At 41.8% G+C, this 25632-nt stretch overlaps 1 protein-coding gene across 1 annotated transcript in view; it reads right to left on the bottom strand.

Moving 5' to 3' along the window:
- Window positions 1–800: 800 nt before the first annotated feature.
- The window catches only part of LOC111151144 (regulator of G protein signaling 5), a 49154-nt gene continuing 24322 nt past the window's right edge, over window positions 801–25632 (bottom strand). Inside the window, exons 2-5 of the mRNA XM_022508937.1 lie at window positions 24712–24822; window positions 17198–17259; window positions 8422–8588; window positions 801–5862 (exon numbers count right to left, since the gene is read on the bottom strand). Coding sequence (XP_022364645.1) covers window positions 5701–5862; window positions 8422–8588; window positions 17198–17259; window positions 24712–24822 — 502 coding nt within the window. The 3' untranslated portion in view covers window positions 801–5700. The remainder of the gene's footprint in view (window positions 5863–8421; window positions 8589–17197; window positions 17260–24711; window positions 24823–25632) is intronic.

Here is a 25632-nt window from a genome sequence, read left to right as displayed (position 1 = left end):
GATATCAAGACCTGAGCTGAGATCAAGAGTTGGATGCTCAACCAACTGAGCCACTAGGCACCCCTCATCCAAGATATGGAGGAGAATAGAGGTGGATAGGTGGCAATGAAATGATTTAGGACCACTGCATCTACATGAAATATAGTTAGGCTTCATAGGGACTTGGAATGAGATCTAATAAACTGCCAGAGACCAGAATAGACATTATTTTCAATTTCTCTCTCTTCCAAATGTTTCTCATTATTGTTTCTCCCTGCAAATCTGCTCCCATTTAGGCTCCTTTCTGTACACAAAGTTTCCCTAACCTCCAGTCCCAGCCCTAGTTGGATAATTTCAGCCCATCACCTAACCTCTCTGAGCATCAAATCTAAGGTCATGGACGTGAGCTGCTTGAAAAAGCACCAGGATTTCAGCTCTTTCACCAGTGCAAGGGGAGAAAGGAATGACTATATTCACTGACTACTGCAGGATCCAAATGACGCAATGTGTTTAGTTCTAACAGCAAACAGTGAGGTCAGTAAGTTGCCATTCGAATCCAAGAGAAAGTAGTCAACAGAGTGTGAGAGTCTGGGGCACTTTGTATCTCCCTTTCTGAGTTTTGCTGTCAGGGGATATTGTAATTGATGCTTATTAGGATAAGGATCATCCCAAATGATCGAGGGCTCACGTGGTGTAAGGAGCACAGTGAGCAAAGAAGCCTATCTTGGGCATAGTTTCATATCAAGCACATTCAGGAGTGAAGAAGGACTCACAGAGGTTGTTAGACAGATATATATTTAATACAATATACGTGATCATGGTTACAGGTACATGTTTGGTGCTTTATTTACCAAGAAGTATGAGTCACACAGTACACAACATATTGACTACAAAATCAGAAGATAAATACAATTGTTTCTAAATGAAAAATTTACAGGATAAATGCTGACAGTTGGATTTTCAACCTTTCATTTCTACTCCTGTCTCTGGTATGTGTCTCCTGAAGATGTGGGTTCCAGCATTTAAAAAAAAATTTAGTTTTCCCAAATCCTGATACTATATAACATAAAAAGAACTTTTAGCAAAAAATGATCCAGATTACTTCTCTCCATTGGAAAATTTCTCAGCATTTCCCACTGTTTTGTCTATGCCTTAGCTTATACATTTTCCTAGACAGGAAGTTAAATGCTTTTAATATCTCCATTATGACATGACTGTGATTAGACTCTGCTATATTAAATGTTTCCTCTTGCAGGGGGAAGAGAGAAAGGGGGGGTATGGGGTGGGTGAGGTGGGGAGGGAAAATACCTCAAGTGAGAAAACAAGTAACTTGCAAGAGGCTTCTTAAACTGGATTTGAATAAGCTTGATGTGTAGCTTCTCTACTAGAAAAATAAGATAAGAAAATTATTATTAAACTGTGAGGTGAGGATAATATTCCCAAGACATTTTTTTCCCTTCACTCTCTACTCTGAGTTTCCAAAGCTGCAAATTTCTCCTCAGTTGGAAGAGCTGATCTTTTCAGTTGTACGATGGTTCACTGATACTGAGGGAGGACTGTCCTTGGCTATCAATTGCCCTGGACTGCCACATGCCCTATTTGAGGAAAAGTATGTTGAACCCAAGCAACAGCTGTAAATTGTTACCTGAAGAGCCTCCTCCCAAGTGTCATGTACATGTTTATCCAATAGAATGGAGACCAGAAACCAGAGAGGTCTAACGACAAGTCAGTCAGGATATACGGAGACGCGTGAGGACCTCACGTCCAGAACCTACACAGAGTTCCCTGGCTCTTGGGTTTAGACGGTTGGAAACTCAGTTCTCCACTCTCTGTTCCCCCACTCAGGTGACCCAAGTGGGGAAAGCCGATCCTCTACATCTATTTTTCCTTCTAATCAAGACTCTCTAGGATTTGAAAATGAATTTCCTCATCTAGCTGCACTGTGATTCAAAGAATGCCTTGTTTGCAAATCCTAGTGATGACAGCAAAATGTGGTTTGATATTCAGTCAAAAGGAGCTGTTCTTAAATGTTTCCTAGTAAATGGATTAACTTCTTAGGTGTGGGCACTCCCTTCTTCACCACTACCCTTCTGTCCTCTCTTCCCGTTCTTCCCCTGAGCCTTTATCTCCCAAAGTTGCTAAGTCCCAGCAAACAGGGAGAATGCGCAGCTAAATACAGATAGTCTGTTAAATAATTTTCATGATCAAACCTGTGATGGGACAAATAATTTGACAAAGCCCTGGCAGGGGACACTTCTGAGGGTATCCGTTGATGTGGTGATGGTCGAGTTTTTACTGAAACTTCCGAACAGCTATTATTCCTTGGGAGACAACTAATAACCCCATCATGCTGAAACTGAGTCTAGAGAGAGAACCCATCAACCAAGAAAATCCACAGATTTAAGAGCGTAAAAATAAAAACAATTTCTTTCACCAAGTTTCTCTCATCATGCACTAAACACTGAACTCTACTGATAGTATAATTTACACAATAGAGAATTAGAGTTTGCAGGGCATGGGGAGCAAAACATTTCCATATATTTGATGTTACTGATGTGAAAGCAAAGGAACTGAAAGGCCTCAGTTCTCCGTCTCAGAAGGTCTGTCTGGGAGAAGGGGTGTGTGTGTGTGTGTGTGTATGTGTGTGTGTGTGTGTGTTGTTCACGTGAGCAAGCCCTGCTTTAGTAGATAAACACAGCCTCTTAATTTTCATTAGAATCAACAGTCTAACTCTTTACTCTGGTCCAATTTGGACCCTAAACTGACGTCAACCCCAAACTATATCAAGCCCAGGCAGAAAATCTTATGTTGTGGGCCACTCCCTGGCCTCATCTTGGGTTTCTTTCAAGAGTGAGAAGCGTGTACTCCTCTTCCCATTGACCACAGTTTGGCTCCGCTACCTCTCTACATCCCAGATCACTTACGACTGTAGTTCCATTTCCACGAGGGAGGAAAATGAGAGCACCAAGCCCAACAGGACTCTTGCATACAGTTTCTTGCTTTCCCAGAAATTTACTCGAGAGAAAGTGGGGAGGGAAGTGGGGAGGGAGAGGGAGTGATAAAGAGATGTTCCACATTTCTTTTTCTTCCTGGAAAGACCATCCCAGTTTCTCTAATTTCCCAGAACTAAAAGAATGTTATTTTCTTTGTGTTACCATGGAAACTTCCAGTAACACTGTTTCCTCCCTCCCCCCCATCTTTTTCCTAAGTTTAACAGCACCTTAAAAAGATTAGAAAGAACTTTTTGGGGGCAATTTTAATATGATTGCTTTCTTGTTTTAGGTTGTCATACTTGTATTCCTTTCAATTTTATCACTTCCTGTGTTAGAATAGTTTCTAATGTGTGTGTAAACTATAAATTTAAAATCCTATATTGGTATATATTACATGCCATCGTTTGACTGGAAAGCATTCATTCTTTTTTTTCCTTCACTGTCTGTCCTCGCGGTGGTGCTTTTCCTGCCCTTTGCCTCCTGAGTTCAGCCTATGAAAAGGGGAAGGCCCTCCTTACTCTACACCCACAAGTCCTACCCACTGACAGAGGGTGTGCAGTCAGTTGGTGAATACAGCTGATCTGGGCCTGTGTAACGTCAACCAGCCGGGTGAGCTCTGTAATAGCTAGTACATTTTCTGGGTATTTTCAAACATTTGGCTCTTTGAAATCATGCGAATAAAAAGTTTTTGAATTTTCAATTCAATTAACATTCTGCTTAAAAATGCTTTGGCATCCAAGAACAATAATTCACCTAGATCCTTGGGTTCTTAACATTTCTAGCTGCATGAGAAAATAAAGGGCTGGAGATTTGATGCCAATTTGGGCAGTGTAGACAGATGCTGAGCAAGGTGGTGCCAGGAAGTTCTGCTCTGAATTGTGTGTCACTTCTACACAAATGTATGCAGGGAGGATTTCTTGATGCTCACAGTGTTGATTTGGACTAGCTGTTGACTGCTTGGTGACAAGTATCTCTGAAGTGAGGAATGTTTCCAACTATGAAAGGACTCTCACCACATTGGCGACTGTTGGCAGTGGACCCACTCACTCCAACCCACTCTCAGAATGTGAAATGGCAAGTATTCAGAAGGGCACGCTATCCTTCCAAAGAGCAAACACAGAGAAGAGCCAACCAACACAACCAGAGTTCGCCTGGAGACTACAGTAACATGGCTGCTTCGCTTTCAGTATTCTTAGGAAACAATTGGATAAATGGGCCATAAACATGGAAAATCATGAGTGTGTGGAGAAGAAAAGAATGTGAAAGGAGGAAATACAAGACTAAACAATGTGATCTTCTCCTTCAAAATTTCAGAACTTTATTCATCCTTTCACGGCTACTTTCTTTCAAAATTAACTCAACATCCTCATGTTGGTTAGTTAGCCTTATACATGGTTAGCTTGCTTCTCTTTATTACTAAATTATGTAAATCACTACTTAATCAAATCTACTAAAGACAATAAAAAAGTTCTAGCAAGCCTTAACAATAATGAAAGACAGAATTAAAAGGTAAAAACTACGAAAAAATACCACGGCCTATCAGTCAGCTGCGTGCAAGGTACATTGGGGCATAACTGTGCACTTTCAGGATAAATACGATCTGCTAATGGAGGGAACAGAGTAGGGAGGCAAGATGGGATGCTAAAAAAAAAGTTAATCATTTCACAAAATGCAGGGTCCTTTGAAACTCTGTCTTACTTAGAAAGCCTTCATATGTAGTCAAATTATAAAGATAATTTGGTATTTTGAAGAAAATCATCATTTTCTAAACAAACAGATGGCATCATAGGGTAATTAACCATTTTAGGCTTGATAGAATTTTTCCATCTTAGTGTATAGCTCTCCTGATATTGAGGTAAGGGACATAGTGCTGGACAGCATCTGTTTTATTTGACATGATTGGAGTTGAAAATTTTGGAATTTTATACTCACATGGATTTAAAATAATTTGAAAATTGAAACATTGCTCCTAAATACTAAGGGCATATATACATTTATTAAATACTCTGTTGCCAGGTCATTGATTTAATAAAGAATATGGTGACCGGGTGGTGGGGGAGTATAAGAGAGATATAAGGAAAGAATCAATATGGATTGTATTCAGATTGATTTTGAAACATTCATGGTTATATCTCTCGTTAGTGACCTCCAGCCAACACAAAGACCCTCTAAAGGGAAAATTGATATTTTACATAATGTATTTGCTTAAAAAAATCAAATAATGGCTGCTTCATAAAATTCGTCTCACCTTTTACTAACCGAAATCAGAAATACAGGACTGGTTGCCCCGGGTCAGAATTAAAACAACAAATGAGATCAATTAATCTCACTTGAAATTGGTCTTTCTACATCCACATTCTTTTCAGACCGGTTTAGATGGAGAATTCAATACCCAAAACAAATGGACCTACATTCAATGATATCATATTCTTGTCTTGTATTTGCACGCCTTTAGCAGAATGTTTCTGCAATTCTGATTAGCTTTGACAAGAACACACTGAGAACTTAATTAAGGACCAGACAAGAAGAAGACCCCAAGAAAGGAAGGCATTCAGAGGACAGATAAACATCAAAGTGCACAGAAAGAGTAAGCAGCGCTCCCTGGGGTTTTCCCCGTTTGGGTATCTTTGAATGAAGCTGCTGTGGGAAGATACGCAGGCTGCTGGAAAACACAGGGTATTAAGGAGGAAGTAACTCACAGGGTGATTCTCACAGCCCGACTGAACTACTACTTGATTAATTCCTGGTAAAACTCAGAGCGCACAAAGCGAGGCAGTGAATCCTTTTCCATCAGGGCATAGATTCTCTTCTGCGCCACATCAAAGCTGCTCAGAGAAGGTTCCACCAGGTTCTTCATGGTGATGTCCTTTGTGAAGTGATCAATATTCACCTGTGGGCCAGGAAACAGGGTCACGAGTCCGCTCAGGTTGCAGGATTTGATGGCAGGTGGGGAGGGAAGTGGAATTTCTCACCAGTAAAACACATGAGGGGCAAAGGATCATAAAAAGTGAGCAATATCATTTCTGTTTTAGAGGCAATAGGGTAAGGCAAGATGCTCCCATACATGCAGGAATCAGATGGAGACCCAAGCAGTGTTAGACACCCGCTGGGTGTCAGACCCTCCACTGGCAGCTAGTATGTGCACACCGCATCGAATCCTCATGAGAACCCTACAAATGGAGATATATATATATATATATATATATATATATATATATACATATATATGTACACACACACACACACACACACACACACACACACGGCTTCAGTGACTTTCTCAAGGTCACCGAGCTAAGACGTGTAAATTGCATCCAAGACTCAGAATTCAAATCCAGGTGTCCTAACGCATAATCCCTCAACCTTCCTTCCTTCCCACCAGGTTTCACGCCTGGTGGAGAGAGCGAAGGGGAGAAAGGAATGCTGGCCAGGACCCAGGACCTTGTGCATGGCTCTGGAGGAGCAAGGATTGGTCTCTCCTGAAACAAACCAGGAAACGATGCTTTTGACAGAATAGCAGCAAGAATAGCAGCTAATGTTTATCGAGTGCTTCGTCTGTGCAGGCTCTTTGCGGGGAACGTTATTTTAACAGGCTCTGTGCCTGTGAACCCATTTAACCTCACAGCTCGGAGGCGGATACTGACATTTCCATCTTACAAGTGAGGAGCAGAATGTTAAGCTATTTTCTCAAGGTCGGCAGTGGTAGAGAGAGGACTCAAAAGCTTAGCAATGTGGCTTTTAACCAGTAGACTGCAGGGTTGGAAGGCATTGTGGCTTCTATGTCCTGGGTGCAGCGTCAACACATCACACAAGTCCCGGGGACACCGTTCATATTAGGGTCCCTGTGAATGGTCCCCTGGAGTTGTGCAGTGTACAGCCTGCGTGGGTGTGCCTGAGTGTGATTTGAGAGAAATCACTATTTATCATTTCATGTACTTTAAGGACCCTTAAACTATCTGGCTGTAGAAGAGAAAGACACAGAATCCAAGCCAGCCTGTGGTTCTGAATTGGAACACTGGAGAACATTCTGGGTCTCTCCTGGGCTGCTAGAGGTCCTTGATTCTGAGAAAAACCATCTGGACTCAGAGGATGTTGGTGAGGCAGAGTCAGGAACATAAGCCTGATGGGGGAGTGCCAGGCCAGAATGGGCTGGACGGGGGCATGAGCTGTGCTCCAAGGTCTAGGATGGAGGAGTTGAGAGTGTGGTGAGATTTTCCATGGTGAGAGGGGCTGGAGTGCTATCTGCAGGGACGGGGCAAGATGATACAGAGCAGCCTCAGAGCTGACATCTGGGGCCTGCCTCTGCACGTAAAGACTCCAAGCCCCATGGAGTTAAGTTGCATGCCCACTAATGCTCCGGAAGGACAGGCCGTGATGTGTACCACGCTGTTCCCACTCTGTTATTCTTCCTGCCACACTAAAGCAATGCTTCTTCCCTCTCTTACACTGAGCATAGACTGAGCTAGGTAGGCAATACTACTCAGAATGATTGAATATCAGAGAAGTATAAAGCTCTTTCCTAATCTTAATGTTTAAAAGAAGGGATGTCTTGGGGCACTTGGGTGGCTCAGTTCGTTCATCAACCAACTCTTGATTTTGGCTCAGGTCGTGATGTCAAGGTCATGAGATGGAGCCCAAGGTCAGGCTCCACACTCAGTGGGGATTCTGCTTAAGGTCCTCTCTCCCTCTCCCTCTGCCTCTCTCTCTCTCTGTATGTCTCTCAAATAAATAAATAAGTCTTAAAGAAAAAAGAAGGGATGTGTTTAAAACTCCAACACATTGTATCCAGCTGCTAATAACTGCTATTTATCTGTTACTTTTCCACTCAGAGGCCTCCTCTAATGAATCATTCCGATAAACACGCCTCTGTTCACTGAGCCAGGAACATATTTTTGCATTACTTTTAGATATGATCAAATGACAATTTGCAACGTACAAATCATCTGCATATTGAACTAGGTGTGGCCATTTCTCTTCAAAATCTTAGTTCTGGTTCTTGCCACTGTGTTTCTCCACCAGTTCCTGCCGTGAAAAGCCTGAGGTGAATATTCAGAGACAGGAAATCGAGGTTGCTACTTGCCTGTGTGAGTGTGTTATATGGGTCCATCTGTGACTCATCAACACGAACTGGTAAATTTTTCAGTCAAAATACAAGACTTGGAGAATTTTTAAAGTCATGACAGCTCCGTTTTAAACATGCTCTAGGTACACAAACATGCATGTATGTAAGATGTTTCCAGCGAAGGAGACTGAGGATGGGAGGACTTTAATTAGGGACCTGTCTGAAGTCACACATGGAGGGAGACCTGGGATCAGGGTGTCCACGTCCATTCACCTCACAGGTATTTGCTAACTGCTCACGACGTGCCAGGAGCATGGTTTCCATCCTCTCTGCTCCCCAGCTCAGAGAACAGTGGCTGCACTCAGCCACCTACCCATCAAGACCTACCTCTTTAGGAGCCTCAGTTTGGATGAATTCTTCATAAATTTTCTTTGCCTTCTCAGCCATCTTGGCAGGGGACTTGATCTTCTTGTAGTCCTCACAGGCAAGCCAGAACTCAAGGTTCTCCTCACTGAATTCAGACTTCAGGAAACTTTTGAAGTTGGCAAGTCCATCTAGCGAGGGGAAAGGTCGGTTGGATGGATAAATGCATACATACTACATATATAATACATGTATTATAAATTTATCTAAAACATACATTTATTACACATTTGTTGCTTGTTTATGAACACTGTATGCTGCTGTAGAGACTTGGCTCATTTATCACCTATTTCCATCACTTACATAAGAATAAGTGTTAGCTCATTTAGTCTCATAAACGTAAGAGACAAGTGCTATTAATGTCCTATTTCACAAATGAGTTAAGAGAAGTCAAGTGACTTGCTCGTAGTTAACCAGCTGGTAAGTGGCAGTGCTGGAATTCAAATCCAGGCAGTCTGTATTTGTTGATGAAGGGTTACCCGTGCACAGCAACAAGGAATACTATGAACGTCAATACCATCCAGATACTTATCAATTAGCACAAAGAAAAAAAATGCATTTGAAACTTGGTCTGGTAGTGTAACATCGATGTTGATTATCACATGCAAATGACTTACAATCTTTTTTTTTTTTTTTCTACGGATGATATTTGAGCAGATACTATGTTCTGGGCACTATGATAAGTCAGCATGGTAAGTAAAGTCATCATGGTTCCCACCCTAATGAAGCTTATGGATGCTGGAGAAAATAGAAAGAAAATGAAGAAACACATAAAACATTGACACGACAAAGTAAAAGCCATATTAAAGAGATTCACAGAATAACAGAAGGCTCTTAAGCTCGTTTTGATTTTAGGGAAGGCCTCATGAGAAAGGACTATTTAGTTTGAGATGTGAGGATGGGTGGGAAGGGACCCAGTGAAGTTACCATAAGACAAACAGTTCACTCTGCCCATCGATCATAGGTCAGTATTTAAAACATACTAAATTTAATATAATTACAATTACTGTGATTGTGTTTTCAGTGTGCTGTGGTTCATGTAGACTTCAGCTTACTTTAAAATGTTTACATACATGTGATACATACATACACATACAAGTATGTATATTAGGGGTTCTTGGGTCCGATCCTTGCACTACTTTTTCTTTCTTAATCTCCACAGTGAGAGATGAGTAGAGGGCAAGGTAAAGGTCTAGGAAGGCACTGGAGAGTAATGAAGGAAAAATCACTCTGTAGGTTCAATATTTTCCTTGTTTTTAAATCTAGGTATATATTCATATATATATATATATATATATATATGATTTTATTTATTTATTTGACAGAGAGGGAACACAAGTAGGGTGAGTGGGAGAGGGAGAAGCAGGCTTCCTGCTGAACAGGGAGCCCCATGCTGGACTCGATTCCAGGACCCCGGGATCATGACCTGAACAGAAGATAGACGCTTAATGACTGAGCCACCCAGGAGCTCCTATGTATATATATTTTTTAAACCCAAAGTCCAACAAATGCCTAGCTGTAGAGACAACCCATGTCCCTATCTAGGAAAAGTAGATTTCTGAAGGGAGAGGAGAAGAATTCCAGTTTTGCAAAGAATGTCACAACCACTGGCCAGCTCTCCAGGTCACTTTGTCTCCCAGGGCAGAAGCAGGACGACCGTCCTCAGTAAGGACATATCAGGGTCCAGTGTTGCTCTAACTCGCTCCCCATCAGGAGAGACTTGTTCGCCATTCATTCTCTTTGGGGAACACATGCATGAACTGAATTCATTTCCTTTGGTCTCATTTCAGTCAACCGACCTCTCCCTTGACTACCTCTTACAGACTCTCAGCTTCCATTCATTCATCTTCGCTGGATGCATGGATTTCATCTGGCCTGCATACAGCATGTCTAATGATTAAACCAGCATCTCTGGCTGTCTTCTTCTTCTTTTTTTTTTTTTTCCAATTTACCTCAGTAGAGGTTGACCGTCTGCATGCCCCTCACAGTCCCCTGCAACCACATTAAATTCTAAAGAAACAGGATGGTAGGTGATAATTAACTTGGATTAGAGTTGCCAGCAATTTCTGGCTCCAAACAAAACACTTGCATTTTAATCCCCTCTTTTTGTACTTCACCGAAAACAAACAAACAAACAAACAACTTTTTTTTTTTTTTTCCGTTGATCAACATCTAAAAATACATCTGGGGGCAATGGTAGACATGATAAACAATTTTCTCTTAGAAACCTAGCTAGCAGAATTACTACAAAACTGTTCGATTACGTGTGCCTGGATAAAATCAGGTGTGTTTTCCCCTCTCTCCCTGCATATAGATATAAATTTAAACTAAGGATTTTGCGGTCTTTTTAGCAGCGTTTGTTATAATTTAGTGACATGGGAGTAAACATATATGCTGAAAGGAGGCCTAGATCTCTGTCATGGTTAAAGTTTTCATTGTTTGTTAAACAAAAGGTGGCGGATAGTCTCTGTTGAAATGGAAAGATTCCCAGGCACTTTTTGCTGCCTGGAAATGACAGCAGGAATGAAGTCTTATGAGCACCCACGCAAGACCACGGAGGAAACTATAACTTCGCAGAATAAGTCTGTGGCCAATTTATTCTCATCTGGCCCATGGCCTCACCAACCATCAGGCATTCTGAATCACCCATTCCACAGCTAAAGGTATAGATAAAATCCCAGTCCTCCCAAGCATTGTTATTTATGACCTGAGAACACATGCCAGGACTCCAGAACAATGTTAACATTTAACAGGCATCTGGGGTGGGGGCAGCTTGGAAAATAACTTTCCAGTGAAGTAAGTCCATTTCCTGGGTACTGGCTCTATCACTCATTGAATTCCGCAGTATTATTTCAAGGCTTTTAATGCACTCACTCTGAACGGAGACTCATAAAATGGCTTTCTGCTCTATTGGTTTAGGAGATCCTTAAAGCTATTCTTTCTCTCAACTGGCTTTTGAGAGTTCTCTGAATGGCCCCTTAATAGGACCCACAAGTCACTCTCCAGAAATCTTCTCCTCCTTAGCCTCTGAGTTTCTATTGGTCCATTCCCCAATACTCTCTGTTCAATTCCCATAACCCCTGAGGAAGTGCTCTTGGGTCAGAGCCAAACTGACCCTAGGAGGAATGTCTCTATTCTGCAAAGAACACACACATCTTTTCTGGGCCACACCACTGCCAGTCCACCTCACACCTCAGTCGATCTCCCAGCACTCATTCCTGCAAAACCCCACGTTGCTCCTTGATGAGCCTGCACACAGCCTCGGGATACTTGTCAACACACCTCTCCAGGATCTATTGCTGAGGCAGCAGAGGAAGCCCACCTGACCTCGGGTCTTGTGGGAGTAGTCTGGGTTGTGACCCACATTACAGTCCCAGAGCCGGCCCTCATGAATGGTGTCCCTTTGGACATCCAAGCAAAATAGTATAGCAGCCCTATGCAAGAACAGCATGAAGCCAGCTATATTTTCCTATGAAAATAAAATAAAAGGAGTGTTAGACAAAGCCAAGTCGGTTTGGTATAATAAAAATATTGAAAATGAGATTAGAATAAATCTCTTCTAGAGAAAGGATGGTGAAATTTAATGCATGGCTAGCTGATAGGTGCCATTGCATAGCTTATTGGTTCACAGCACAGGGTCTGGAGTCAAGGCTGCCTGGGGTGGATCTTGGCACATCACATAACGACGGCAATTTGGGCAAGTTTCCTGCCCTTTCTGAGCCTCCGCTGCCTCTTCTGTTGAACAGGTATAATCATGGAACCCACCTGAGAAGGTTGTAAGGATTTGGTAGTTCATGTAAAACTCTTAAATGGTGTTGAACACGTAGCATGATAGCTGGCTCAGTAGGGACTGGCTTTCGTCATTGTTATTCATGCCCAATTTAAAATTTATCTTTATCACCATCTAAAACCCAACTCAAATGTTACCTCATATGGGAGGCTACTACCCTCCCACTTGCCCTTGGAGATTTTTTATTATGATGATGGAAAAGCTCACTTTGTTCTTCTGTTGGGACTGTCGCTTATATCTGGTCTTCTCCAAGAGGCTGTCAATTCTTTAAGTTCAAGGTTTGAGTTTCATTTACTTTTGCTTCTCTTTCATATTCCACTTCCTAGTCTAAACCTGTCCTAATTTTTTTTTTTTTTTGAGAGAGAGAGAGAGAGAGAGAGTGTGTGAGTGGGTTGAGGAGGGCAACGAGAGGGGGAGAGGGAGCAAGAGAGACAGAATCTCAAATAGGTTCCACACTCAGCATGGAGCCCAACACGGGGTTCGTGACCCTGAGATCATGACCTGAACTGAAATCAAAAGTCGGACACTTAACCAACCAAACCACCTGGCGCCCTTGTGCTTAACATTGAATAGATTTGTGCTGAACTGAATAAAGACCATTAAGGGAAGCATTTGTTTCCAAATCACAGAACTGAAGAACACAAACTTAGAAGAAAATAAGTTTTCTGCTAACACTCTAATGTTTTGTTTCCTAAGCAAGTTACCCAACCTCAGTTTGCTTTTCTGAAAAATAGAAATTGTTATTGTACCTAAGTCCTAAAATGATTACACTCATTAAATAAACCAATATAGGGGCACCTGGGTGGGTTAAGCCTCTGCCTACAGCTCAGGTCATGATCTCAGGGTCCTGGGATAGAGCCCCACATTGGGGGTCTCTGCTCAGCAGGGAGCCTGCTTCCCCCTCTCCCTCTGCCTCTCTGCCTACTTGTGATCTCTGTCTGTCAAATAAATAAGTAAAATATTTTTAAAAATGAATAAATAAACCAATATATGCAAAATGCTTTGGACAGTGACTGGTACACAGTGAATAATACAAAAAAGCTCTTGCTTATATTATTATCATTATTGCTTTAAAGAAATTTGCCACTGCCAGTAAGCCAAGGACATAGATGAGCCAGAAAAGGGAAGGGAAAATATTGGAAACCAAAGAGAAGCAGGAGGTGAATGCAAAGATAGGAAAAGAGGGAAGGGTGTGGAAAGAAGGCTAGATACAGGCAATTCCATTCCCCACGGAAGAGTTCATATCTCAAGGGTATCTCAGGAAATATGCTGGCCTTTTGGAGCTCCTGGGAAAAAAAGAATTCACATAAAATCTTTCTGCTATTAGATTGTGTTTCATTCCTCTCTGCTCTTAAAGACAGTCACGTGGAGAAATTTAATGTCACTGTCTTATATAAGCTCCCATGTGTAATCTGTTTTTGTGTTTAATGAACGACACACTGGTTATTTGTCCCATGGACCTAATGAAAACAGATGGCGTCAATTATAGAACTGAATACAAAACGTGTAAGAAACTGACGTACTTTCAAAACAGAGTCAAATACACTGGAGGATTAAAAATGATTTTTTAAATGAGGAAAAGTAAGAGAAATCTTGTTAGCTGGAGAAGAAAAGATTGAGTAGCACCTTAATTGTCTTATTTTTAAGAGGTTAGGTACCAATTGATTTCATTTCCACTCAAGAAAAATGTGAATTTAAGGAATACTTGAGAACTATATCAATTGTGAGTGAATATCCTACATTAGTGGAACAGAATGCCAAATGTTCTTTATAAATCAATGGAGGTGCCACTCTTCAAGTTTAAATGGTTTCGTTTATCCAATCAAACATGCGAGAAGAGACTGGCATTTCAAATGCATGGATTTCTCAAATGTGTATTTCTTTGTTATGTATTTTGCATCAATCACAGCTAATGTTAGAGATTTCTCACTATAGACTATTAGTTTTAGCAGAGTCAAACAAAAACATCTCATGAGAACCGAGTTGCTCAAGTGTGGCTTAAATAATATTCACAAGGCATGATAGCTGGTTTTTGGGAGAATAGGTCAAATGCTGCTTCTGAAGGTTGATGGTGCCGGGGTGGAATTATTTGGGTGTGACAATCATTCCATTAGTCCTTCTGTAGGGACAGGTAGACAATGAGAAGCTGGGAACAAAGACAATGTGTCAATAGGGAGACACAGAGCAAGAAGGGGAGTCAGAGAGAGAAGCGGGGTCAGAAGGGGAAATGGAAAAATAAAGAGGAAGAGAGAGACAGAGAGACAGTAAGAGCAGAGGACTATACTTGGAGAGGGAGAGGTTGTTTTGTTTGCTAATGATGTCCCCTTTCCGAGGACATGGCTCTCCTGTGTTTTCATGAGATCTCTCTATTCATATCAGAAACCCTCTTTTCCACTTGAGTTAGTTTGAATATACAGATATCCTTTCAAAGGAAGAATCTTGACCTGAATGAATATCAAATGCTTTTCCACTTATCCCTTGGGGAAATCAATTGCCCAAGTCTTAAAAATGTTAATTACTTAGGAGGATAATTATGTGGAACTTAAAATTATATGGGATTATATGGACTTTCTCTCTCTCTCCATCTCTGAAACAAACAAATAAATCTTTAAAGAAAAGATTATATGGACATTATATTATATGGACATTAAAGAAAAGATTATACAGACATTATATTAAAGATTATATGGACATTATATGGATACACACACATACAGAGATATATACTGTATAACACACATATATATGCAAATTAACTTTTAAATATATATGATTAAATGAAATGTGAATATTATATGTAGATAGTTACACAAGCACACACATGTGAATATGTATTTTCCACACTGAGAAGTAGAAAACATTACTGTGAGAATCTCAGGGCTCAAGGTCACACCATGGTCATTGTGTATGTGCAACCTGAAAGACTTCAGTCCCTCAACAAATGCTAAGGTGTTAACACCAACTGTCTCTGGCTTAACCTCAACCCCTGTCTTTCTTCTATCAATAGCTCCCTGTCTCCTACAAGCCTGAAACATATAAACATGTGGCCTGAAGGATTAGTGTGACCTGAAAAGGATTGTATATATGCACACAAATATATATCCTTCTCCTTAGTGGTTTTGCAAACATGAGAATAGTTCTGTTACTTCTCAGGGTTTCTTGACTACAGCAAGAAATAGCTGCACCCAGGATACTTGGGAGTCATAATGTATCAATATATCATTTGTGAGATTGCAATTGGCCCCAAAACCATTAAGTAAGACAAGAAATAAGTCGATTGATAGACATATATATTTTTCTCTTGGTTGATCACATGGGATTTCTGGATCCGGGAAGCAAATTGAATTCATTCATCCACACATTAAGCCAATAAACATTTACTAAACACTTTACATGTGTTGGGGCAGGGTATTCCGTTTAGCACAAGCAATAAAAAGAGAATCATAAGTGGATAAAATTAAGAAAGTTACAAAGTCGAGGTTTGGCTGTTCTGCCTCCAAAGATAATGATTCTATCTCAGGTAAACAGAAGCTTCCCTACCAAAACCAAGACATTAAAAAAAAATTCATATATAATTCTACTCTGGGCCTATTGATCATGATGCTCCTGTGAGAAATATTTTTAAAATTTTTATTTTTGCAAGGCATCTAACAAAGTTTCATATGCCATTCTTGGGGTAAAGATGTAGAAATATGTGTTCTTAAAATTAACTATTCAACAAATTACTCTCCCCATATTGTGCACTTCTTATTGGGAGATTATCAGATCAAAAGATTGAGTCCTGGGGGTGCCTGCGTGGCTCAGGGGGTTAGGCATCTGTATTTGGCTGAGGTCAGGATCTAAGGGTCCTGGGATCAAGTCCCGTGTAAGACTCCTTGCTTAGTGGAGAGCCCAAGTCTCCCTCTCCCTCTCCTTCTGTCCCTCCTCCATCCCTGTTTGTGCTCTCTCTCTCTCTTAAATAAATAAATAAAATCTAAAAAAAAAAAAAAAAAAGATTGAGTCCTGGCTTTCACTGAGTTTATAATTTATCATAGGAGGAAGATGCCTATGAAAAAGTACACTATAAGATGTATTAAGCAGGAGAAAAGTTGTGCAGGCAGAAGCTCTGGAAGCTCAGAGGGAGATCAGTCTGGATAAGACTAGGCATTTTGTGTTTAGATTTGCTTTTATAGGAGAGGAAGAATTTCTACAGTTAGAGATATGAATACAAAGTATTCCAACCAAAGGGACTGCATGCAGAAATTCCCGAGGGAGAACACTTCAGTGTGACTGCAGACTGGCCATCTAGGTATTATGGAGCAGCTTAAACATTGGAAACTTGAAAATGAAACTGTAGGCCTTGGGAATAGGTAAGGATTTGCATTAGGGGAAAGGCAAGTAGTGCTCAGGTGTATTGGTATTAGCTTGGAAATGGGTTGTTAATAGCACTTTGGTCATGTCTTGAATAAAGATCCAACCAGCAAGCACCAGAAGAGGAAACCAAGGTCTGGGGAGAGAACAACCCACGTTGGGCCAGAAAAACAGTTAATAGCAGCTTGCATTGAGACGTACTATCTAACCTGTGCTTCCTAATCCAGTGGTCTGCACACTACTCTAGCCAATCCTTGTCAAGTCATTATGACACTAAGCTGGAAAGGGCAGTATCTCTCTTTTCCTGATGAAAACATTAAGAAGCACATGTGCCAAGCCATGTGGGTAAGCAGGACGATGGGAAAACAACATGCAATCCTGAGTCCTCAGGACATTTTATTTTCACATTCTCTTCGAATGCAGTAGACCTTTCTCTTCTTATGAGCTAGATAACCACACTCCCTTGGCATCCTTACCTTGCTGAGACCACTTTGAAAAATGGAAGAAATTTCAGAATTGGAGAAGGACGCAGACAGCACAAAGGCAACATTTTGCCTCTGTCCCTGCCCTGAGCTTTTATAAAAGACAATTCCAACTCACAGTTGTTCTGCAGGAGCTTGTCCAGACAGTCACGCCACTGCAGGGCCTCATCCAAGAAAGGTCTAAATCAAGAATTAGGGAAAAGAAAAAGGCAACAGCCATGAGAAGAAGGAAATTAACCATTCACCGACGATGTCTTGGACCTGCTTTTCTTAGAAATGATACACCCAATGACCCATCCTCAGGACAAGGGAATTTGTTATTTTCTTTCTAATAAATCAAGTTTGGTGGGCTGGGTTTGCTTTCACACATGGATATTGTGTTCTTTCTTTCTTTCTTTCTTTCTTTCTTTCTTTCTTTCTTTCTTCATTTTTTTCTTCATTTCTTGTTTAAGATTTTTATTTGTTTGGGAGAGAGAGCAAGAGAGCAAGAGCATGAGTGGAGGGGAAAGGCAAAGGGAGTGGGAGAAGCAGGCTACCCACTGAGCAGGGACCCCTATCCCAAGGTTCCTGGGATTGTGACCTGAGCCAAAGGCAGACACTTAACCACCCAGGCACCCTAAGAGTGTGTATTTTCATCTCCTTTTGCACAATCTGTTTAGGTCTCTCTTTTTAGAAGCAAAGTCTATTTGTCATGAAGCTGTGTCTTGGCATTCTTGTATATTCCATGACAGTATCTCCAATTGTGACCTTTTTTCCCAAATGTAACTGAATGAAATCCAGTTGCCCCATTATAGGGATTGAACTCACATTCTGTGCCTCACCAGTGCTCCCCTTTAGCTGCCCAGTTTAATCAGCAAAGGGCATTTGATTCCACATCTGTATCCCATTGCCATTGTTAAGGCTGGTGGAAGACGGAATGTGGGGATGCTGCCTCATGGTGGAAATGTGATCATGGTATGTCTACATTTTTAAAAATCAGGATTCATTTTTCCTGCCCAGTTAGGATAGGATAATAATTTTAAAAATATTTTTTCTGAGAAGAAAAGTGGTTATACATCATGAATGAGAATGTTTTACATAAATGCTTTAGATGCTGACTCAAAAGGAGAAGGTAATAGCCAACACATAATTCCCCTTAGGCTGTTTTTATTTTAACATTTATCTATGCAGAAACCCCACAGTTATCTCGTTAAAACCACCAGCTCTTCTCTCACAGCAGGATTGTGTCAAGGCAGACTGCTGTTATCTGGGAAAAATGGCTGACTCTGCCCTCCTGGGGCTCCCCTCCTCCAACTCCTGCATTGTCATGTGAGTTCTTCCATGTCAAATCAGAAGAGACTAACAAGGCAGGCATTAGAATATTAGGGCCGGGGCGCGTGGGTGGCTCAATCATTAAGCGTCTGACTTCGGCTCAGGTCATGATCCCAGGGTCCTGGGATCCAGCCCTGCATTGGGCTCTCTGCTCAGCAGGAAGCCTGCTTCTCTTTCTCCCCCTCTCCCTGCTTGTGTTTCCTCTCGCCGGGTCTCTCTCTGTCAAATAATAAATTTTTAAAAAATGGAATATTAAGGCCAATGAAGGGGTTCTTCCTAAGTTGGAACGTCCTTAGCACTTCGTTTTTTTGTTTTTTTGTTTTTTTTTTTTTAATCTACTCTTCAGACAGCATAGGAACATTCCTGCTTCTGTCTTTAATAAAAAAAAAATCTTGGGGTTTTAAGCATTCAGATTAGCAGCTGAGGTTGACGAGACAACTGCTACTTCTACTTTTTATTGTGCTGTCCTGGCTTAAATACTGCATCACTTTATTTAAGTAAAGAGTCCAAGATGGCAGTAGCTTTTTTTGGCTAAAGTGCTGTGAATATAGCCTTCACTTCTGTGCTCTTCATTGCAGAGTCTTAATTATTTGACTTTCCATAAAGCTTTATGTTTTTACTATTTGAAGATTAAACACGGTGAAAAAAAGCTCACATGGTTTCCGTTTTCCTGGCTAGAAACACAGGTGTCATCGATTAAGAACGCCACACCAATTCCTCGGAAATTTGTTTTTAATAAGTGAACGACCCTCCCTCCCCACCCCATTTTCTTCTGGTTAGTACAAAGGAGCACAGGAAAGAGAAATGACATGAGGAAAGGATTGCAAGAATTTTTCTGCCTCATTTTATTTCTAACCAGAAAAGGACTTGTTTTCTAGAGGTCATACCTCCTTTTGGTTCGTCTTTATAACTCTTCCTATGTGTATATTATTTCATACCTACATTCTTAGCATTAGAACTCACACATCTTAATTTCTTCACTACAGGGGGCTCAACGCTCTGCTAGACATGCGTCACGGTTCTATTGATTGTTGACAGAAAGAGCAGGACAGTAAATAGTTGGACAAAAGAAGCAGAGAAAGGGGGAAGGCCTGGCTCATTCACTGAATCTTTTTCTGATTTTATAAATATTCTCATAAAATGAGATCACCTTCCTTCCCCCTCTTTTCCTCTGGTTAATACAGAGGAGCACAGGAAGAAGAAATGACATAAGCAGGTGCACCACACTTAAGCGTGCTACCAGACCCAATTTGTCCCAAACAGTCTTGTTAGAACCAGACTAATGATCAATAGCAGCCGTACATCACAGCCCAGATTAAATTCCTGAAAAGGACATGTGCTGAGCCCGCCTGGGGGTTAAATTAGTCCAAATTGATTCAAGGACACAGTGGAGCAGGACGCATGCCCCACTGCATAAAGCCCAGTGTTCTGATCACCAGCCTAGGAGGGAGCAGAGGTTCATCTTGTCCTAATTCTCAGAATTTGCCAGCCCTCATTAAGTCTGACTTCTTTGGAAACAAGATAGATGCAGATCTAAATGGCCAGTAAGTGCCCTGGTTTGCAAGGTCATTGGTGACCACAGAGAGTGGGCATAGAGTCTGTGTGTGGGGGGCGGAGGCGGAGGAAGCCAGTTCGCATGAAAGGGAAAATAAACATTTATAGAGATGATTAACTGTGTGTTTTATAATGCCCGGTGTAAATGCCAACTGGTCCAGGAAGTGGCCATCTCGATGGAAGTGTTCTCTCTCTTTACTATACTCTTACCTGTGAACTTGTTGAATCTCTTACGTGGCCACAACGTACTCACTGCCTCAAGGTAGAGTTTGTCGGTCATGGAGAATGTCTCCCATTCCACCTGGCCCACGGCTCACCTGCAGTACTAATCTGTACCATAGTAAGCATGTGTGGAATGCAAACATTCACGATGGTTCCATGGGCCCATAGTTAGTCTGGTTGATGAAAGCCATAAATGACCCGAAACTTTCATTTTGAAAATGTCAGCCCCGCGACCCATTACTCCAGCTGCGGGCAACTCTTGACGCTTCCTAAGCTGTAACCATGGGAAAGTATTTTAACCTCTTGAAACACCAGTGGTTTCCTTTCCTTGTTCTTTTTTAAATCTACATGGTCCCTGACACACATTTAAACACTTCTGGTAATGTTCTCACGTGCTCTTCTTCTTGACAAGGGAAATTAAATCCCAGTTATTTATTGGCCCTTAATGCCTGCTCTGCTCTCCCTTCCTTCCCTGCAGGGCAATATGGTCCTGACTCCGCTCAAGTCCATTCATGGAAATTTGTTAAGCCCGTGCCCCACGGCCAACAGTGACCTGGTGCTGAGGATGGGGATGCAGATAAAAAAACACCTGCCTCTTTTCGTGGTCTCTCTGTGGCCAGACACTGTACATCCAGCTGTACTCCTGGCAGTGATGCTCAGTCAGCAGTCCACCCAGTGAGAGCAAGTGTACAGGAACAACTGGGAACTGTTCTCCTCTACAAGGCGGGGTCCTGCTTATGTGTGGAGGTCATCCTAGAGTTATAAAGTGGTAAAACGCCACCAACAAAATGTGGTTAAAAATTAGTGGCGGGGCGCCTGGGTGGCTCAATCAGTTAAGCATCTGCCTTTGGCTCAGGTCATGACCCCAGGGTTCTGGGATCGAGCCCTGCGTCTGGCTCCCTGCTTGGCGGGAAGTCTGCTTCTCTCCCTCCGACTCCCCCTGCTTGTGTTCTCTCTCTCCCTGTGTCTCTGTCAAATAAATAAATTAAATTAAAAAAAATAGTGGCAGGGGCACCTGGGTGGCTTTGTTGGTTAGTTATCTGCCTTTGGCTCAGATCATGATCGCAGGGTCCTGGGATTGAGCCCCTATCGGGCTCCCTGCTCAGTGGGAAGCCTGCTTCTCCCTCTCCTGCTCCCCCTGCTTGTGCTTTTCTCTTTCTCTCTCTCTCTCTCAAATAAGTAAAATCTTTAAAAAAAAAAAAAAACAAAAATAGTGGCATAGGCCAGAGGGAAAAGGAACATCTAGAATATAAAATAAACCATAGGAATATCTATATCAGCTCCTGGGCATTTCCCAATTGGTTCTATGACAAGCCATGATAACAGTTATTGCAAACTAAATTTATGTGGTGTACTGATTTGTTTATTACTCATGATGATGACCTAGAGCATAGCCTTGCAGAATGCTTACATACAGAGAGGGTGGTCAAAAGTGGGAGTCCTTAGAGAGAGAGAAGGCAGGGTTAGACGTGAAGGAAGAGAGTTTTCGGGAGGCCAACCATTGAGCAAACTCTGGCAAAGAGGAAAAGGCACACCTGTAGAGAGGGTTCCTGTGGGTGGTAAGTTTTAAACCAGATAAGCAAGAGTGAATAGAAGATCCTGGAAGCAGTGGCTTTTGTGAAAGGAGATTCAAAACCAAGCAAGCGTGGCTGAGAGTAGAGTCAAGAATAGAGTCAAGCGGACATTGAGGAAGCGGGGCCTGTCTCCAAACTCGTCTTGTTGGTCACACCTGGACCACTTCCTGGAGCACATCCTACTGCTCCGGACTGAGACAGAGATCATGTAACACCTGCTGGCTGAGCAGCCCATCCTGCATTAGATAGTTAGAAGTTTGCCAGGGTCAATCACAAGTCCTCCAAAGCAAGTTACATAACCTTGTGATTTGCCCTTTTAAGCCTGCACTTCATGCCGGCTCTTGGGAACACACTTTCGATTGCAGTCTACTTCGTGTCTCCTAGACTGCCATCCCTAAGACCCCAAATAGATCCTTTGGTTGTCTTACAGCTTCTTCTGGATGGACACGTCCTGTTTCTAGAACTACCTGATGAACACAAGAGAAAGGGGAAGGAGTAGGAGGGAGGGGCTGAGAGAGTTTTTTTTCAGAGTTCAGAGTAGAACATGGTCCCAGAGGGAGGAGAGCAATTAAGAACACAGACACTGGCTACGGGTGGTAGGAATATAGGAAACTCTTTCCTGTTTTTTTAGATTCTGTTTTTCTAATGAGAAAAATAAAAACATTAAAAAAAAACAGAAAATGCCTTTTTTGAGAGGGGGGCTAGAGGGATAGAGGGGGAGGGAGGGAGAGAATCTTAGGCAGGCTCCATGCCCTGCACAAAGCCTAACACAGAGCCTGACACAGGGCTTGATCTCACCACCCTGAAATCATGACCTGAGCCAAAAATAAGAGTCGGACGTTTCACCGAATGAGCCACCCAGGCACCCCAGAAAATGCTTTTTTAAAAAGGGATTGCTTTTTTTAAAAGATGAGAGGGTTAAAAATACCTTCAGTCTGGAGAAGGTTTATTTTCTTCTCTGAGAGAAGAACACGGGTACAAAAATATAGAGAAGTTCTAAGTGGGGGAGAAGAGAGATTGATTGAGCTCATGCAGAAAACAGTCTTTTCCTGTTAGTTAAAAGGCATGGATACTTGCCAAAACCAAGGAGGTGGAATGGGTTTAGGGGCTTGGAAGAGGGTGGGAAAGGCTTGTAGTAGTCACTGACAAGTGCAGACGCTCAGGCTTCCCCCCCCTCCCCAAATAATTTAAACTCCTGGAAGAAGAAAGGAAATAGAAGATAAGAGAAAAAAATTATCCAATAAATATCAACCCCAGCTTTCCTTTCAAACTGCTTCTGTCCGAATCCCTGTTAAGCCAAATAGTTCTTCAAGTGTCTGTGTGGAACATTAAAGCAGAGAATCAAAGCAGGAAAGGTAGAGCCATACTTTTTAAAGTGAATTCCTACAGATCCATAACCACCACATTGTTTATTTCAAAATAGATTTTTTTTTGATCTGTTGCTGTTGCAAAATGTGGTTCTTATGCCCCTCCAGTGCCTGGTGCCTGCCACTCCCCACTGAATTAGCTTCCCCTTTCTAAATGCACCAAACTCAATTATGCCTCACTTCCAGTTGGGGATCACTTTGAAGTAATATGAGGGGAATGGAACTATCCACTTAGGTTGATGGAAAAATATTTAAAAAGAGGAACCTTTTTATCTCCCAACCAATCCAGCTATATTAAGTTGAAGGTCATTTGGACCAAGAGAAGATTGACCAGTTTATACAGATGTCAAATTTAAAAAGAAACGGAGGTTAAAAGGGATTCCTGTGCTTTTACCACCCTTCTGCCATCTCCTCGAAGCTTTCCAATAGCAGAATGGAGGAATTCGAGTACATTTGGCTTTCCTCCTTCCTGCTCTCCTCTCTTGATTTTCAGGCCCATGAAACTGTTTGAAGGGGAAGATGGAGGGCATCTGGGGGGAAGGACTGGCTGCGTAGCTGGTGGGATGATGGGAAGCCATGTGCGTGCTCAGGGTAGAGTTACCAAGTCATGGCAGAGTCCATGCAAATGGGGAGCTGCACCCCATGCCATACAGCTTAAATCTATATAGTCTCACTCCTTGCCTAAATTGGTGGAAGTATGTGTGGGAAGGTGAGGGAGAAGGGAGAGAGGACTATGGAAGTCCAGTCAGTAATACTAATTTATGGATTGGGGTTAAAAATGATTCATATACATTAAATAGAATTGGCCAGGCAAGAATTAATTCCTCTGTCAAGTAACAGTCTTCTGTTCCTCTGAAGGAATCATATTTTGGAGAAGAAGCTATTCGGCTTAAATTGTCTGCCTTGGTCTTAGCATCTTCCTGAGGGAAATGTTTCCATTTCTATCCTCCCACCGAGGAAGCAGCCTTGGGTCCTTCCTCAGCAGATGAGCATCCAGTGATTTTTTTTTTTTTTTTAAGATTTTTGTTTATTTTTTTGACAGAGAGAGATAGGCAGAGGAGGAACACAAGCAGGGGGAGTGGGAGAGGGAGAAGCAGGCTTCCTGCCTAGAAGGGAGCCTGATGTGGGTCTCGATCCCAGGACCCTGGGATCATGACCTAAGCTTGAGCCAAAGGCAGATGCTTAACAACTGAGCCACCCAGGCGCCCCAAGCATCCAGTGATCTTAAGTAACTGGGTCAGGAGCGGTTACCTGAACCCCAGACAGCGGGTGGTCAGGTATTTTTTCTGTCATGCTTCTGTGTGGTGAGTCGCTGAGGAGATATTTAAATGCTGTTGCCATTTTATAAGGTATGCTCTCTCTCAAACAGGGTCCCAAGGCAGGGCCTTCTCTTTATTGTTAAGTAACCTGATGGTATTGCATGTTATGGTCCTGACATAGAAGAGTAGAAAAATGCTTATTTACAGACCAGGTATCTGAGGGATCTTATGATCGTCAATGAGGAGTAGAGAGTGGAGAGCTCTCCAGATGAGGGATGGTGCTATACATTTGAGAAACAACCATCCTCTGGGGGAAAAGGAGTGCAATCCATGCTCATGACTCACTTCTGGGTCTTGGCTGGTTTTTCTGGCTTCTCATTGTATGGAATGACAAGGTCAACAGCTGAATCTGGCTTCTGGAGGAGAATTCCCAACTTGATCTTAATCTCCTTGGCCCTGAAAAAAAAAGATATAAGGAGGAATAGGAACACCGTCAGAGCATACAGATCTGAAACACAGATTTCTTTCTGTGTCAAAGGAACAAAAATGAACAAGACCCCATTTTTACTGTTGTGGCAGGAAGAATACTAATGTAGAAATGGGACACATGAATCCTAATAATTAACATTTATCAAGCTCTTTTTAAAGCCCTGATTAATATGCATTATTAATTATTATGTATTAATATTAATATGCATTATTTCATCTTAATTACTGTTTTGCATGTATTCTTTCACTTTATATATGACGAATACTACAGTATTATTCCCATTTTACAGATGAAGACATTGAAAGTCAGAGTGTTTAAATAACTTACCTAAGATAACCCAGCGAGTCTGTGTTGGAGATGGGACTGGAGCCCACACCATCTGACTCCAGAGTTCACAGGTGAGCTACTCACTCCCCTGCATACCTGTCTTCTGAGGGTTCTGGTCCCACATCTGCCATTAATTAGATGTAGACTATTTGAAAAAAATCATATATATATATACACATATATATGTATATATATATATTTTTACCACTAGGCCTCAGTTCCCTCATCTATAAAGTGACAGAGCTAATCGAGATGTTTTCTTCAGCTGTCTCCAGCCATAAAATTAAATTATTCTGCCTGAAGATGTCTTCCCTATAAGTGTTCTTTATTTAGATGGATTTGATTTTTTTTTTTTCCCCCAACTGCTTGCCCCTTGTTCCATAATGGCTACTGGCCTATGTTCTTTGCAGTAAGCCTTCGGGAGATGAGCATTCATTGCCAAAGGACCG

Source organism: Enhydra lutris, unplaced genomic scaffold (genome assembly GCF_002288905.1).
Source record: "Enhydra lutris kenyoni isolate GAN:26980312 unplaced genomic scaffold, ASM228890v2 scaffoldscaffold25, whole genome shotgun sequence".
NCBI lineage: Eukaryota > Metazoa > Chordata > Mammalia > Carnivora > Mustelidae > Enhydra > Enhydra lutris.
This window is presented reverse-complemented; position numbering and strand designations above follow the sequence as displayed.